At 37.3% G+C, this 12901-nt stretch overlaps 1 protein-coding gene across 6 annotated transcripts in view; it reads left to right on the top strand.

Moving 5' to 3' along the window:
- Nucleotides 1-12901, top strand: part of SMARCA1 (SWI/SNF related, matrix associated, actin dependent regulator of chromatin, subfamily a, member 1) — a 531454-nt gene that overhangs the window by 18629 nt on the left and 499924 nt on the right. For 4 of the 6 annotated variants that reach the window (XR_009050254.1, XM_057717875.1, XM_057717872.1 and 1 more), the window contains exons 10-16: nucleotides 3132-3241; nucleotides 4483-4709; nucleotides 5634-5755; nucleotides 8572-8607; nucleotides 9505-9657; nucleotides 11646-11778; nucleotides 12369-12517. Coding sequence is in view for 5 of the 6 variants with exons in the window: in XM_057717875.1 (XP_057573858.1) it covers nucleotides 3132-3241; nucleotides 4483-4709; nucleotides 5634-5755; nucleotides 8572-8607; nucleotides 9505-9657; nucleotides 11646-11778; nucleotides 12369-12517 (930 nt within the window). In the remaining variant the exon portion in view is untranslated. The remainder of the gene's footprint in view (nucleotides 1-3131; nucleotides 3242-4482; nucleotides 4710-5633; nucleotides 5756-8571; nucleotides 8608-9504; nucleotides 9658-11645; nucleotides 11779-12368; nucleotides 12518-12901) is intronic. The other 2 variants (XM_057717873.1, XM_057717876.1) reach the window with 1 other exon arrangement.

Consider the following 12901-nt stretch of genomic DNA (forward strand, 5'->3'; position numbering starts at 1 on the left):
TCTCCGGGCAATGGCTAATTCTTCCAACCTGAACCCTGGATCTCATCTTTTCCTATTTCCTTATGGACTTTCCCCTTGGTTTATCCTTGACTGAATTTTCTACCTCTCCCTCCATGTTGGCTCTTTTCCCTCAACATGTAAACATGCTCAAGAATCTCCCTTATTAAATCCTAACCCATGCTGGGGCTTCCCTGGTGGCGCAGTGGTTAAGAATCCACCTGCCAATGCAGGGGACACGAGTTCGAGCCCTGGTCTGGGAATGCCCAGAGCAACTAAGCCTGTGTGCCACAGCTACTGAGCTCACGTGCCACAACTACTGAAGCCCTCGTGCCTAGAGCCTGTGCTCCACAACAAGAGAAGCCACCGCAATAAGAAGCCTGCGCACCGCAATGAAGAGTAGCCCCTGCTCTCCACAGCTACAGAAAGTCCACACGCAGCAATGAAGACCCAACACAGCCAATAAATTAAAAAAATTTAAAAAATTAAGAAAAATTTAAATCCTAACCCACATTTAGACCCCCCCACCCAATACACAGAACAGTAAGTACTCCCTCAACACTCTGTCCTCGAGCTGTGATTCTGGTTTATTCCCTTGATGGCTAAGCTATTTGAAAGTTTCGTTTATCCCCTCTATCTCCACCACCAAATCTCCTATTTTTTTTTTTTTTGGGCCGCACCACACGGCATGTGGGATCTTTGTTCCTGACCAATGATCAAGCCCCTTGCCCGTGCATTGGAAGCGCGGAGTCTCAACCACTGGACTACAAGGGAAGTCCCTATTTGCTCTTTTTTAAAATGTACACCTATAATTTTAATTGGCTTAGTGGAGTTTTGTGAGGAAGTGGATATAGATGCATTTTACTGTCTTTTTTGTCTGCTATTTTTAACGAGAGTCTCAGTCTTTCTTTACAAATTAAAAAAAAAACAAACATGTATTGTCCACCTGTACCTCTCCCCTCCTACCCTGGAAAAATGTAAACTTGATGTGGCAGAGACCCTGTCTGTTTTCCACCACATTGTGCTCTGTGTGCCTGGTCCAGAGTAAATGCTCATGAAACATTTATTGACTAGAAACCCCAATAGTCATCATGCTTTATGTAAATATTTATTTAGAGTTAAACAGAACAAGTCAATGACATTATGTAACAGGGAATTTATTGTAAGAATGCAGAGGGGTAGAAGACAAATCTTCTAAGAATCTTGTAACACAAGTTGTAGTACAGCTGGGCCTCTGATAGCAGGAACTTGGTCAGCTCTGGGGAATGGTTGCTCTGTCTCTGGTGGGTCCTGTTCACTTCCGAATCCATTACCACTGAAACTTACGTTACAAGTGTTTGTGATTTTTCAGTTGCTGAGTTCAGGGTATAGCTTTTGGTCAGTGCCCTGGCTTCTCTGTAATATTTGGTACCGTGCCACTAACCACGCCTGCTTTAAGTCCTTTCCTGCTTAGTGTCTGAGGTATGGTATGGATTTTCTCTTACCTTTTTGGCTATTCTTTCAGTCCCCATCATGGGCTTTTGTTTCTCTGTACCTGAAAGTTTAGTGATTTGTAGGGCTTTGTCTTTGACTTCCTTTTTCATGTGTGCTCTCCCTGGGGGTTCACTCCCATAGTTTCAGCTACCACCTCTATACTTATAGCTCCCAAATTTCTCTCTCCTTGTCTCTTTCCTAAGCTCTACACTTACATATCCCACTGTGTTCTGAGTCTTCTGCCTAAATGTCTCACAGGCCGTTTAAACTCTTAAAAATGCCACTTAGACAAATTTAAGAGGCCCAAACAGGAAACCAAAAGTCTTCTTTTACACTTCCCTTTTCCTTACCTCCCATGGATCTCTAATAATAATAGCTACAGTTTACTGATGTCTGCTGTGGTTAAGCTCTACACAGGTACTACCACAAATTCTCACAGCAGCCTTGGAAATGGGTATCTTTATCCGCATTTTAAAATGCTTAGCATAGATCTATATCATAAATCTGTATGTTTTGGATGAATGGATGAAGAAACAGGCTTGGAAAAGTTAAATAACTTGCCCAGCTCACAACAGCTAATCAGGGAATGAGCTGGATGTTGAATCAGCCTCATCTGGGTTTAATTTCTGCTTCTACCACTTACTCGCAAAGTGACTTTGGTGACGTTACTAAAATTGAAATAATTGCCTTTCCCTCAAAGATTTATTGTAAGGATTTAATACTCTATCTAAAGTTCATGGTGTAGTGTTAGGCACATTGCACGTGCTCTAGAGATTTTTTTTCCTTGTGATAGAATCTGCCTTGCAGGTACACACTGATTATTTTATGTTTTTTTCTCTTTTCATTCATATCTTCCTTAACATTAAACCATTTTCTCCTCATTTGTATATTTAACCATTTTTAAATGGCTTGAATTTTTTTTTTCACTTTCAGAGGCTCTCTGACCCATACTCTGACCTCAGATTTCTTCTCAGGTTTAAAAATATTGTATGACAGCGGATTTTTTTAAAGTTATTTTGTACTTTTTCAGTAGTCAATTACCTTATTGTCTTAATTTTTTTGATATATATATTTATTTACTTATTTTATTTTTTGGCTGCATTGGATCTTCGTTGCTGCACATGGGCTTTCTCTAGCTGATGCGAGTGGGGGCTACTCTTCATTGTGGTGCGCGGGTTCCTCATTGTAGTGGCTTCTCTTGTTGCAGAGCACAGGCTCTAGGCACATGGGCTTCGATAGTTGTGGCACATGGGCTCAATAGTTGTGGCTCACAGGCTCTAGAGCACAGGCTCAGTAGTTGTGTCACACGGGCTTAGTTGCTCCACGGCATGTGGGATCTTCCCAGAGCAGGGCTCGAACTTGTGTCCCCTGCATTGGCAGGTGGATTCTTAACCACTGCGCCACCTAGGAGGTCCCTGTCTTAAATTTTTAATGTCGTTTGTGCCATCAAATCATGCATGTCTAATTTAGGTCCCTTATTCTGATTTTCTAGTGGGCCATTACTTGGTTCTTTTTTACCAAGAAAGTTGGCAACTGGTGTTGGTAGTGTTTTTCAGATTATACACTGGGAAGTACATTTCACATTAGGGTGTTGTTAATGAAATAAATGGTTTATACTATTTAATGTTTTATAAACAGTTATAAAAATTCTCACTTTTTAGGTTTTAAAACCATTTTTGTTACGTCGTATAAAAACTGATGTAGAGAAGAGCCTTCCTCCTAAAAAGGAAATCAAGATCTACTTGGGACTGAGTAAAATGCAGCGAGAATGGTGAGCTATTTTATTTCCATTAGAATTTATTTAGTATAAAAATTAGCTTTGTAGTGATTCAATTGTGCCTTTGGTTCAAAGATTACATTTTATGTTTAAATGCCAAGTAGTTCAAGTATTTTAATAGAAAATTGATGAGTATTTTATTTAACCTTTAGGAGTCTGTGCTTTGCCTCTTAATAGCTACTTAGCTTGGACAAGTTATGTAATCTCAGTTTCCCTTTTGTAAAATGGGGATAATAATACTTAGCTTATAAGGATGATGTCAGGGTTAAAGGGAATAATGTCAGCAGCACATTTGTTAGTTTTTCTTGCTTTTTCCATCAATGAAAAAAGCAAGCTTGTATTGATAAATACAAGCAGAGCAGGAAGTTGACAAGAGGAGTCACAAGGAATCATAAATTAGATATGAATTAGACATGTTAATAATGTAATAATGCTAATAAGAGAAGCAGTGTTGCTTAAATAAATAAAATTAGATAATTTATAATGTATAGTGAGTTCTCTATTATTGAAGCCAGTATAGGGTAGTGGTAGTGAGTATATTTCTCTGGACTCAGACGTAAGATCAAGCCTTGGCTTTGTCCCTTTCTGCGACTCTGAATGAATTGTTTCACTTGTTTTTAGCTGCCTGAATTCCCATTGATAAAATGGCAGTGACCCTAGTATTTATCTCAGAGTTGTGAAGAGGTAACAAGATAATTCATATACCTGGCATTCGCACTCAGTACAGGTTGGCTGTTGTCATAATTAAATATTATTACTGTAGGTGGATATGTAGGTCTATTTTCTACTGGGTGAAGGTCTAGAAAAGACAATAAGAATGTTTATAGGATCAGAAAAAAATGACCTATGAAGACAGGTATAAGAGATTGCAATTGATTTTAACTCAAACAAGTAAAAGCTGGATACAAACTTTCAGCAAATATTGTAGTTATTAAATATTGATAATTATCAGATGTAGTTGTCTGAATTGTTATCATCTGATGGCAATTTTTAGCAATAGAAAAGCAGGAGGAAATAGGTTTATAGGCAACATACAAGTTAAAAAATTCAAATCTTCACTAGTTTTTTGGTTTTGCTGATCAGATTTAGTCCCAACTCAAATCTTTTTGTTTTTCTTTAAATAGGAATCTAAGCAGATCACCAAAGGGACATTTATTTTTTTCCCCAAAGGGACATTTCTTGATGTCATTAAGCCTTTATAATAGCCGGTGATTAATTATAGCTTAAAATTTTAGGTATACAAAAATCCTGATGAAAGATATTGATGTTTTAAACTCTTCCGGCAAAATGGACAAGATGCGACTCTTAAACATTCTGATGCAGCTTCGAAAGTGTTGTAATCATCCTTACCTGTTTGATGGTGCTGAACCTGGTCCACCCTATACCACCGATGAGCACATTGTTAGCAACAGTGGTAAAATGGTAGTTCTTGATAAACTGTTGGCCAAACTCAAAGAACAGGGTGAGTTACAAATCTTCAAATTAACATGAAGTAACTTAATATTGTATATCAATAACATTTTGCATAATCATTCATTATTCATTCATTCCACTTGTTCAGCACACATTGTTGGGTACTTACCATATGTCAGGAACTGTCCTATGGGCTGGGCGTACAAAGATGCATAAGACAGCAGTTCTTGCCTTGTAGATGCTCACAGTGCAGTGAGGAGGAATAGTTGCAGGTCACTGTGATAAGTGGTATAATATGCTGAGAAATTGGGAGTTGGGGAAGTCTTCACAAAAATGATGTTTGAGGTGAGCACTAGAGAATGTGTAGGAGTAAACCGTGAGAAAAAAGAAGGGAAGGGTTTTCCCCCTCTGCAGTGAAGCAGAGGTGTGAAAGAAGGGAATGCAGAGCCTGGTATTTGGGTAGAGTGGCAGCGGATGAGTCTGGGAAGATGGATGCAGCCATTACAAAAGGCCTTTTAAACCACAATTTAAGGAGTTAGGACTATGTTAAAGGTGGTGGGGGTGGTCATAGAAGATTTGGCTGTGGAGAGCGACATGATCAGACTTGTATGTTAGGAAGAGAAGCTTGGAAGCAGTATTGGGGTGTATCTGCTGAGGATGAGAGACTAGAGACATTCTCAGGACAGAGTAAAGGCAGACTTTAAATCATCTCAATATGTGTGGAGAATTTTGAAGACCTTAAAAATGCGTAACTCAACAAATGCATACTTCTGTATAGTATCCCTTGAAGGGGTGTGTGTGTGTGTGTGTGTGTGTGTGTGTGTGTGTGTGCGCGCGCGCGCGCGTGTGCGTGTGTGGTTAGTGGAGTGTTCATGTGCTATATATTGCGTATGATGTTTACTTTTATTTTTGTAACTTTCAAGTTAGTTTTACACCAGTTGAATGACTTGCATTTTTTGATGAAATGTTTTAGGTTCAAGGGTTCTCATTTTTAGCCAGATGACTCGCTTACTGGACATTTTGGAGGATTATTGTATGTGGCGTGGTTATGAGTATTGTCGACTGGATGGACAAACCCCACACGAAGAAAGAGAGGTGAGGAAGAGAAAATAAAACAAGACTTGAAAAATCAGAGTTCAGTTAAGCCATGTTTTTCATCATTAGGTGGTTTTGAATTCTGGCCTTTTCTTTAGCTAGGTGCATTGAATTTCTCACTACCATCTCTCTCTCTTTGAGATCTTTAGCTGGATTTCCATTACACTGGCTCTTTACGAATCATTATTTTCAAGGTTTTCAAAGACATCCTCACTTATCTAAAGGACACTACACCATTACATCCTTACCTCCTCTAACCACTGCTACCTCTGGCCTTTTGACTACTGTTTCTCAGCTTACTCTTTGACCCCTGATTCTGTGTCATTTTCTTGATTTGCCTCATACATTAGACCCTCACCATTCATGGAGTTTAACAGTTGAGATTTTTTTCAGTTTATGAGCAACTGTAAAGACTCATGAGACAGTAATTTGTAAAGGGAATGATCTCAGTCTTATGGAAATTTTGTAAAACTGAAATGGGACAACATAGATATAGGTACTTATCATGCACTTGGATCTTGGAATACTAAAGGGTTGGTGTGCAGGGATGAGTCACTTAGCTAATGAGGAAGCCTACCTAGCACCCAGCATCTTTCTCTAATTTGGAAATTCTTAGAGTTTTAGGTTATTTGTCATGAATGTCAGGGGTCTAATGTATTTTAAACCCTTTAAAGCACTTTTTTTTGAGGGAGGGCTTTGCTGATGTATCTTCTCTTTTCTGTGATTCTTCAGGGCTCTGTCTTTGGCTTCTGTTTTAAGTCTGTACTCATGCTCTGGGCAGAGATCGTGGTGATTTCATGGTATAGTGGAAAATGCGTTGAACTTGGTTTCAGAAGACCTGAATTTAACACCAACTCCACCACTATGTGTGCAAGCTATTTAATTCTCTGAGCCTCAGTTATCTTTAACTGTATATTATAAGGGTGATATTAATGCCTAGGCTTCTGTCTGTTGTGAGGATCACTGTATATAATAGATATGAACATAGTTTTTGTATTGTATAGTGCAGTATAGACCACAGGTCGTGAAAGTGCATACAGGCCTTTTCACCTCTCAGCTCTAGGACCTCTTCTCAGTCCACAAAGACTCTCAGCCTGTGTCCCTCTTCTTCCATAGCTGCAGTGGGCATTGTGTCCCTTGTGTGCCCCCTTAGTGAAACCTGGCTGTAGTGTACGATAGTGTCCACAGCAGGAGCACAGGTCCTTTCCACATTAAAGGTTTCCCTGCTACCCACTGTGGGAAAACAGTTGTGGTAATATTTATAAATGAGGACATTTCAAAGCTTACACTGTTCCCTGCTCTGTAGTCTTTTACTCTCTCTGAAATGGTAACTTGAAGCTTTATTGGGCTTTTGCTGATTTATTCCTGAGAATGGATTTCTCCAAATCCACGTTAAGCGTAGGCCATACAGTACCATTCAAGATGGCCCTTCTTCCTGGAATGAAGATGATACTAAGGCAGAAGAATAGGTGCTTTCTGATCTCAAATAGCCAATTTGCATTTCTGACTAATCTCTCTGCTCATGAATAATGTGGACTTTACCTAATTATGCCTCAATTATATGGTTTCTTAAAATATTAAATAATTTTCTCCCTTCAGAGAGTTTGAATCGCATATTTTGACTTTAGCTATAGCAAACTGAGGGACTTCCTTGGTGGTTCAGTGGTTAAGGCTTCACCTTCTAGTGCAGGGGGTGTGGGTTCGATCCCTAGTCAGGAAGCTAAGATCCCACATACCTTGCAGCCAAAAAACCAAAACGTAAAACAGAAGCAATTCTGTAACAAATTCAATGAAGACTTTAAAAACGGTCCCCTTTAAAAAAAAAAAAAAAATCTTAAAAAAAAAAAAGATATAGCAAAATGAGAGCTGTTCATTTTGTTTTGGAAATGTCTGCCTTGCCATTATGTTGTTTTTCAGACAAGCATTTCATCTATTTTCCCAGTAAGAAGGGGAAGACTACCTTTAATTCCTTACTCGAATTGTGTGCAAGCTGTTAATAAGCAGTTCTTTCTCAACAGCAGTGGGATTTGCCCTTTCTCCACTGCCACAGCTAAATTCAGCTAGCTTCTGCAACTTTTACTTATTGGCTTCCTCACTTTTATAGGGAAAGAAACTAACATTTGTCAAACAACGACTGTAAGCTAGGCAACGTACAATTCCAGTTGAATTCTCCTGGCAGCCCAGTAAAGTATGGGCATAATTTTCTCCACTTGAAACTGTGTCTCAGAGAGGTTAAATGCTTGCTGAGAAGCACATGTGTAGAAAATGGTAGAGTTATGATTCACGCCCAGGTTTTTTGCTATTTCCTCTACACCAAATTGCCTCTCACTACACCATGCTGCTTTCTACACTGCCCCCTTTACATGCTGTACGGACTGCGGCAGAGTCACCTTCTCTGTCCGCAGCCTTTGACCATGCCATTCCATTCCTTAAAAATAGAACTTCCTGTATTTTGTGATTATAAAAGTAATATATGATTGCCAAGGAAGTCTGGAAAAGAAAAGTATTTCTGGCTGATATTTTTATGCATATATAATCTATAAGTAAATTAATATTATACTCTATACACTGCATATGAAGCTCAGTATCCTGATACTTTTTACTCAACATTATGTTGTAATTTCCTATATCAGTAAAAAAAAATCATTGTAAAAATAATTTTAGTGTAGTGTTTCATCCTATGGACATACAATAAATAATTTATCCCCCTATTGTTGATCATTTAGGTTGTTTCCAGTTTTTCACTATTATAAGTAATGCTTAAGTAAAAGTCCTTATACATAAATCTTTGTGCCCATCTCTGATTATTTCCTTAGGATAAATTCCTAGAAGTGGAATTACTGGGTCAAAGGGTATGAACACTTTTAAGACTCTTGATGCATATTGCCAAATTGCTTTCCAGAAAGGTTGTACCAATTTACACTCCCAGCAGCAGTGTATGAGAGTGCCCGTCTCACCGCCCCCTCGTCAACATTGAGTATTATCATTTTTTTAATCTTCAAAAAATGGTATTATGTTGTTTTAATTTGCATTTATTTGATTACTAGTGAGATTGAACATTATTCTTGTGTTTATTAGCCATTTGTATCTGTTCTGTATACTGTCTGTTCTTTTTTTTCTCATTTTTCTATTGGGGTCTTAGTGTTTCTTTCTGATTAATTTGTATGAGATCTTTATATAGTAAGGATATTAACATCCTATGAATTGTTAAGACTCTTTACTAAATATCCCTGGATTACCTTCCTGGTTTTCCTCATTACTTCCCTGTTTGCTCCTTTTCACCATGTGGAAATATATCTACTTACCTCCCCCTTTATCTGTTGTTCTCATTCCCATTTCTAAACTTTTCTCTCTCTTGGTTGGTCTTCGATACCTTCTTTATTAATTCTTCATAAATTAATGGGAATGAAGTTGAGCTATCTGATATTTTACTCCCTAGATAGATTTCAGCTCCCACTCAATCAAAACATTTTCACTACTATTATTTTAAAATAATTTAAATGATTTGTTACTTGCTTAGTTAAATTTGTCTTTGTGATTGTTCTTTGTCTTTATTGATGTGAGCTTCTAAAGATTAGGAATGTTATGTAATATGATTTTAGATAGATACTTAAATATTTTGAAAGTGGAAGAATATTACAAAGTGGGATTTTGAGCATGCATGTTAAAATGTTTCTTTCTTAAGGTCTCTGGTAATATAATTTGATTTTTCTCTCTTTTTCTTCCATCTCCTGTCAATTAAAAAAAAGGAAGCAATAGAGGCCTTTAATGTTCCTAATAGTAGCAAATTCATCTTCATGCTGAGTACCAGGGCCGGAGGTCTCGGAATTAACTTGGCAAGTGCTGATGTGGTTATACTATATGACTCAGACTGGAATCCACAGGTTGACCTACAGGCTATGGTTAGTAATCTTTAATGATACCAGAAATTTATCTTAGCTCAAAAAACTATTGTTATTTATACAGCACAAAGGTAATTTATGATTAAAGGATAACAACAATCTTCAGGAGGTTTTGTAGATATTAAAATAGATTTTTCTGGAAAACAAAGTTGCTGTGCTAATTGCAAAAACAAATGAAACGAAAACAAACAAATACACCCCAAGTCCAACTGTAGCATTTGTGTGTTGATTTTGGCTTTTATCATGAAACAGAAATGTCATTTTTTCCCACTTCTAAATATTGAAGAGGGCACAAAAGTATGTTTTAATGAAAAGGGTTTAAAAACTAGTCTCTCAGTATTATTCTCCTTAACAACTAAATATATTAAAATCCTTAGCACTAAAATTGGGAGAGGTAGGATTTTAACTTCTGTAATGAAACAATCAGGGCAAGAAGGTAAAAAGATAACAAAGGAATATATTTCAGTAAAATATTCTCTACCTAAGCACACCATCAGAAACTATTCTACCCTTAAAAAAAATTCAGGGAGCTTTTCTTACCTTTCATCATGGTATCATTTACTGAACTAGAGTTACAACTTCAGTCATTGTGACTCAAGTTTTAAGATAAATATAATTTCGGAAGTAAAAAGACGCAAAATCGCCATGCATTCAAAATCCCCGGAACTTATGGGACAGTTGACTGTCTTTGGAAACAATTAAAGTCATATGCCAGCGAGGCATAGCTTAGAAGTCCTCCGTTTTCTTTTATGATAGAGAATTGAAAATATTGACCATTGGGACATTTTAAAATCCACATGCTTTGGCATAATTATTACTGCTTTGGCATGGTACCAAACTACCTGCTTGATACAACTAAGCAGGAGTAAGCCCCAGTAAGTTACCGTGTTACTGAACTGGAAAACCTACTGATAACACTTCATTTCCTTAAAAGTGTTAGAGGATAGCTGATATTTCATGATTTACTGATTTGAGTTTGAAATGTAAATATGAGTAGGGGTGTTGCATTCGCTTTCAGTGTGCTGTGTTGAAACTGTTAGTGGCTCTAGTGTTTTTATATTTAGTGCAAGGGCAGTTTTGAACCTTGTTTCTTTGATTTTTTTTTTTCTCGACTACCCTCCTCCCTTCACTTATTTGCTCTGGCAGCTTCTATGTTTTAAAAACACTCCCCCTAGCTGTTTATATGTTATCAGAACTTGCCACCTGTTACCTTTACCAACTGTAAACCATAGGACCAATTCCAGACCATACAGTAAGGGTATTAATATCCCATTAATTTTTATGACCCTTTACTACAGATCCCCGCATTGCCTCAGTAAGCAGAAAAAACTGCCTTCTGATGAGAGAAAGCTGACTTTTGCCACCACAGCAACCCTTGTTAACTACTTTGCCCCTCACTTAAAAAACTCCTTGCTAGTGTGGAAGATGTTTGTATTTAATGGCTTAAAGTTACTTAGTAACTTAAGCCAGAAGCTTTCAGCTCTCTTTAGTCCCTCATATTAAAGGGGTTTTTGCTGTTGTCTTTCTGGAAATTTCCATTAATGGTACAGCAGAATTTTTGCAGATTTCTTTGTTCCCAGGGGTCTCTAGACATTCTTAATATTCATTACCCTCCTTTCAAAGGTGGCAGGTCTAGAGGGATCAGGAACTAATTTTTATTTTAAGAATTTTATAACATGAGCTGGCTATACTATGCATTTTTTTCCAGATCTTTATTGGAGTATAATTGCTTTACACTGTTGTGCTAGTTTCCACTGTACAACAAAGTGAATCAGCTGTGTTTATACATATATCCCTATATCCCCTCCTTCTTGAGTCTCCCTCCCACCCTCCCTATCCCACCCCTCTAGGTCATCACCAGTCATGGAGTCGATCTCCCTGAGTTATGCAGTTGCTTCCCACTAGCCATCTGTTTTACATTTGGTAGTTAATACCATACGTTTTATCGAGAATACCCAGTGTCTTACATTAGGATTTTTTTCTGCTAGGATCGGGCACATCGTATCGGTCAGAAGAAGCCAGTACGTGTGTTTCGTCTCATCACTGACAACACTGTTGAAGAAAGGATTGTTGAAAGAGCTGAGATAAAACTGAGACTCGACTCAATTGTCATACAACAAGGTATTTATACGTGTAACTTAATTAGGTATTTTCTTTGGAAAAACACATGCAGTTTTCTTCAAAGGAGATTACTTTTAATGAAAGTTGACCAAAATCTGCAACTTTAGAGAAAAAAGTCAAATTAAAAAAATGCTAATTTAAATCTTCCTATTTTGAAACCTTGCATTCAATACATGGAGTAGGTAGTTGAATGTCACTAGCTTATAGTTGAATGTCAATGGCACATCTTTTGAAGTACTTGGTATTATTTAGCAGATAAAATGTTTGGTTTAAAAATTTTAAAACATACTAGAGGGTCCCTTTTCATACAGAGAAATTTGATTTTAGAAATAAAGTTTGAACGTGAAAAAATGTTTCTGTCCTTCTATGTTGTAACTGAATTTTATAGAAGGAAATTCATATTGAAATAGAAGGTATGGTAGAGGAAAAACTTGCAGGGCTGTTCATTTAAGAAATTACTTTAAAGCTCACCGATTTTCTGTCACAAAGTTTTACTTATGGTTAAATGTAGCGGTGTCTGATTAGAACTATTATGCTATGCTTCCTCTGGAATATTGTTGAATACATACAATGTTTGTTTTTATTATTAGGAAGACTCATTGACCAACAGTCTAACAAGATGGCAAAGGAGGAAATGTTGCAAATGATACGTCATGGAGCCACCCATGTTTTTGCTTCTAAAGAAAGTGAGCTGACAGATGAAGACATTACAACTCTTCTGGAAAGAGGGGAAAAGAAGGTTAGTTAAAATGGCATTTTGTTTTCATGATGGGTTGCTTTGAAATCAACGTACTTCAGAAGGCATGATTATTGTATTGCGTTGTTTCAAACGCATGTTTCAAACTGTGTGCTTCAAATGACTCATGTTGTTTCTAAGAATTCGTAGATTTATATCCAGGAATAATTTAGGTTTTTTTGTTTGTTTGTTTAATTTTTGGTGAGAAAGAGTAAGAACCAGAGTTTAAAATTGAGTGACCTTATACCTCATGCTTATAGTGTTGGTATTTACTCTGCTTAAAAGCCAAATAAATTTTGTGTTTAATCACTTGTATCAGGACTGCATTTTTATGACCTTTTTTGCATGAGGTTAGAAATTATCTGTTGATACAGTGTGTTAACTGAA

Source organism: Hippopotamus amphibius, chromosome X, assembly GCF_030028045.1.
Source record: "Hippopotamus amphibius kiboko isolate mHipAmp2 chromosome X, mHipAmp2.hap2, whole genome shotgun sequence".
Classification (NCBI taxonomy): Eukaryota; Metazoa; Chordata; class Mammalia; order Artiodactyla; family Hippopotamidae; genus Hippopotamus; species Hippopotamus amphibius.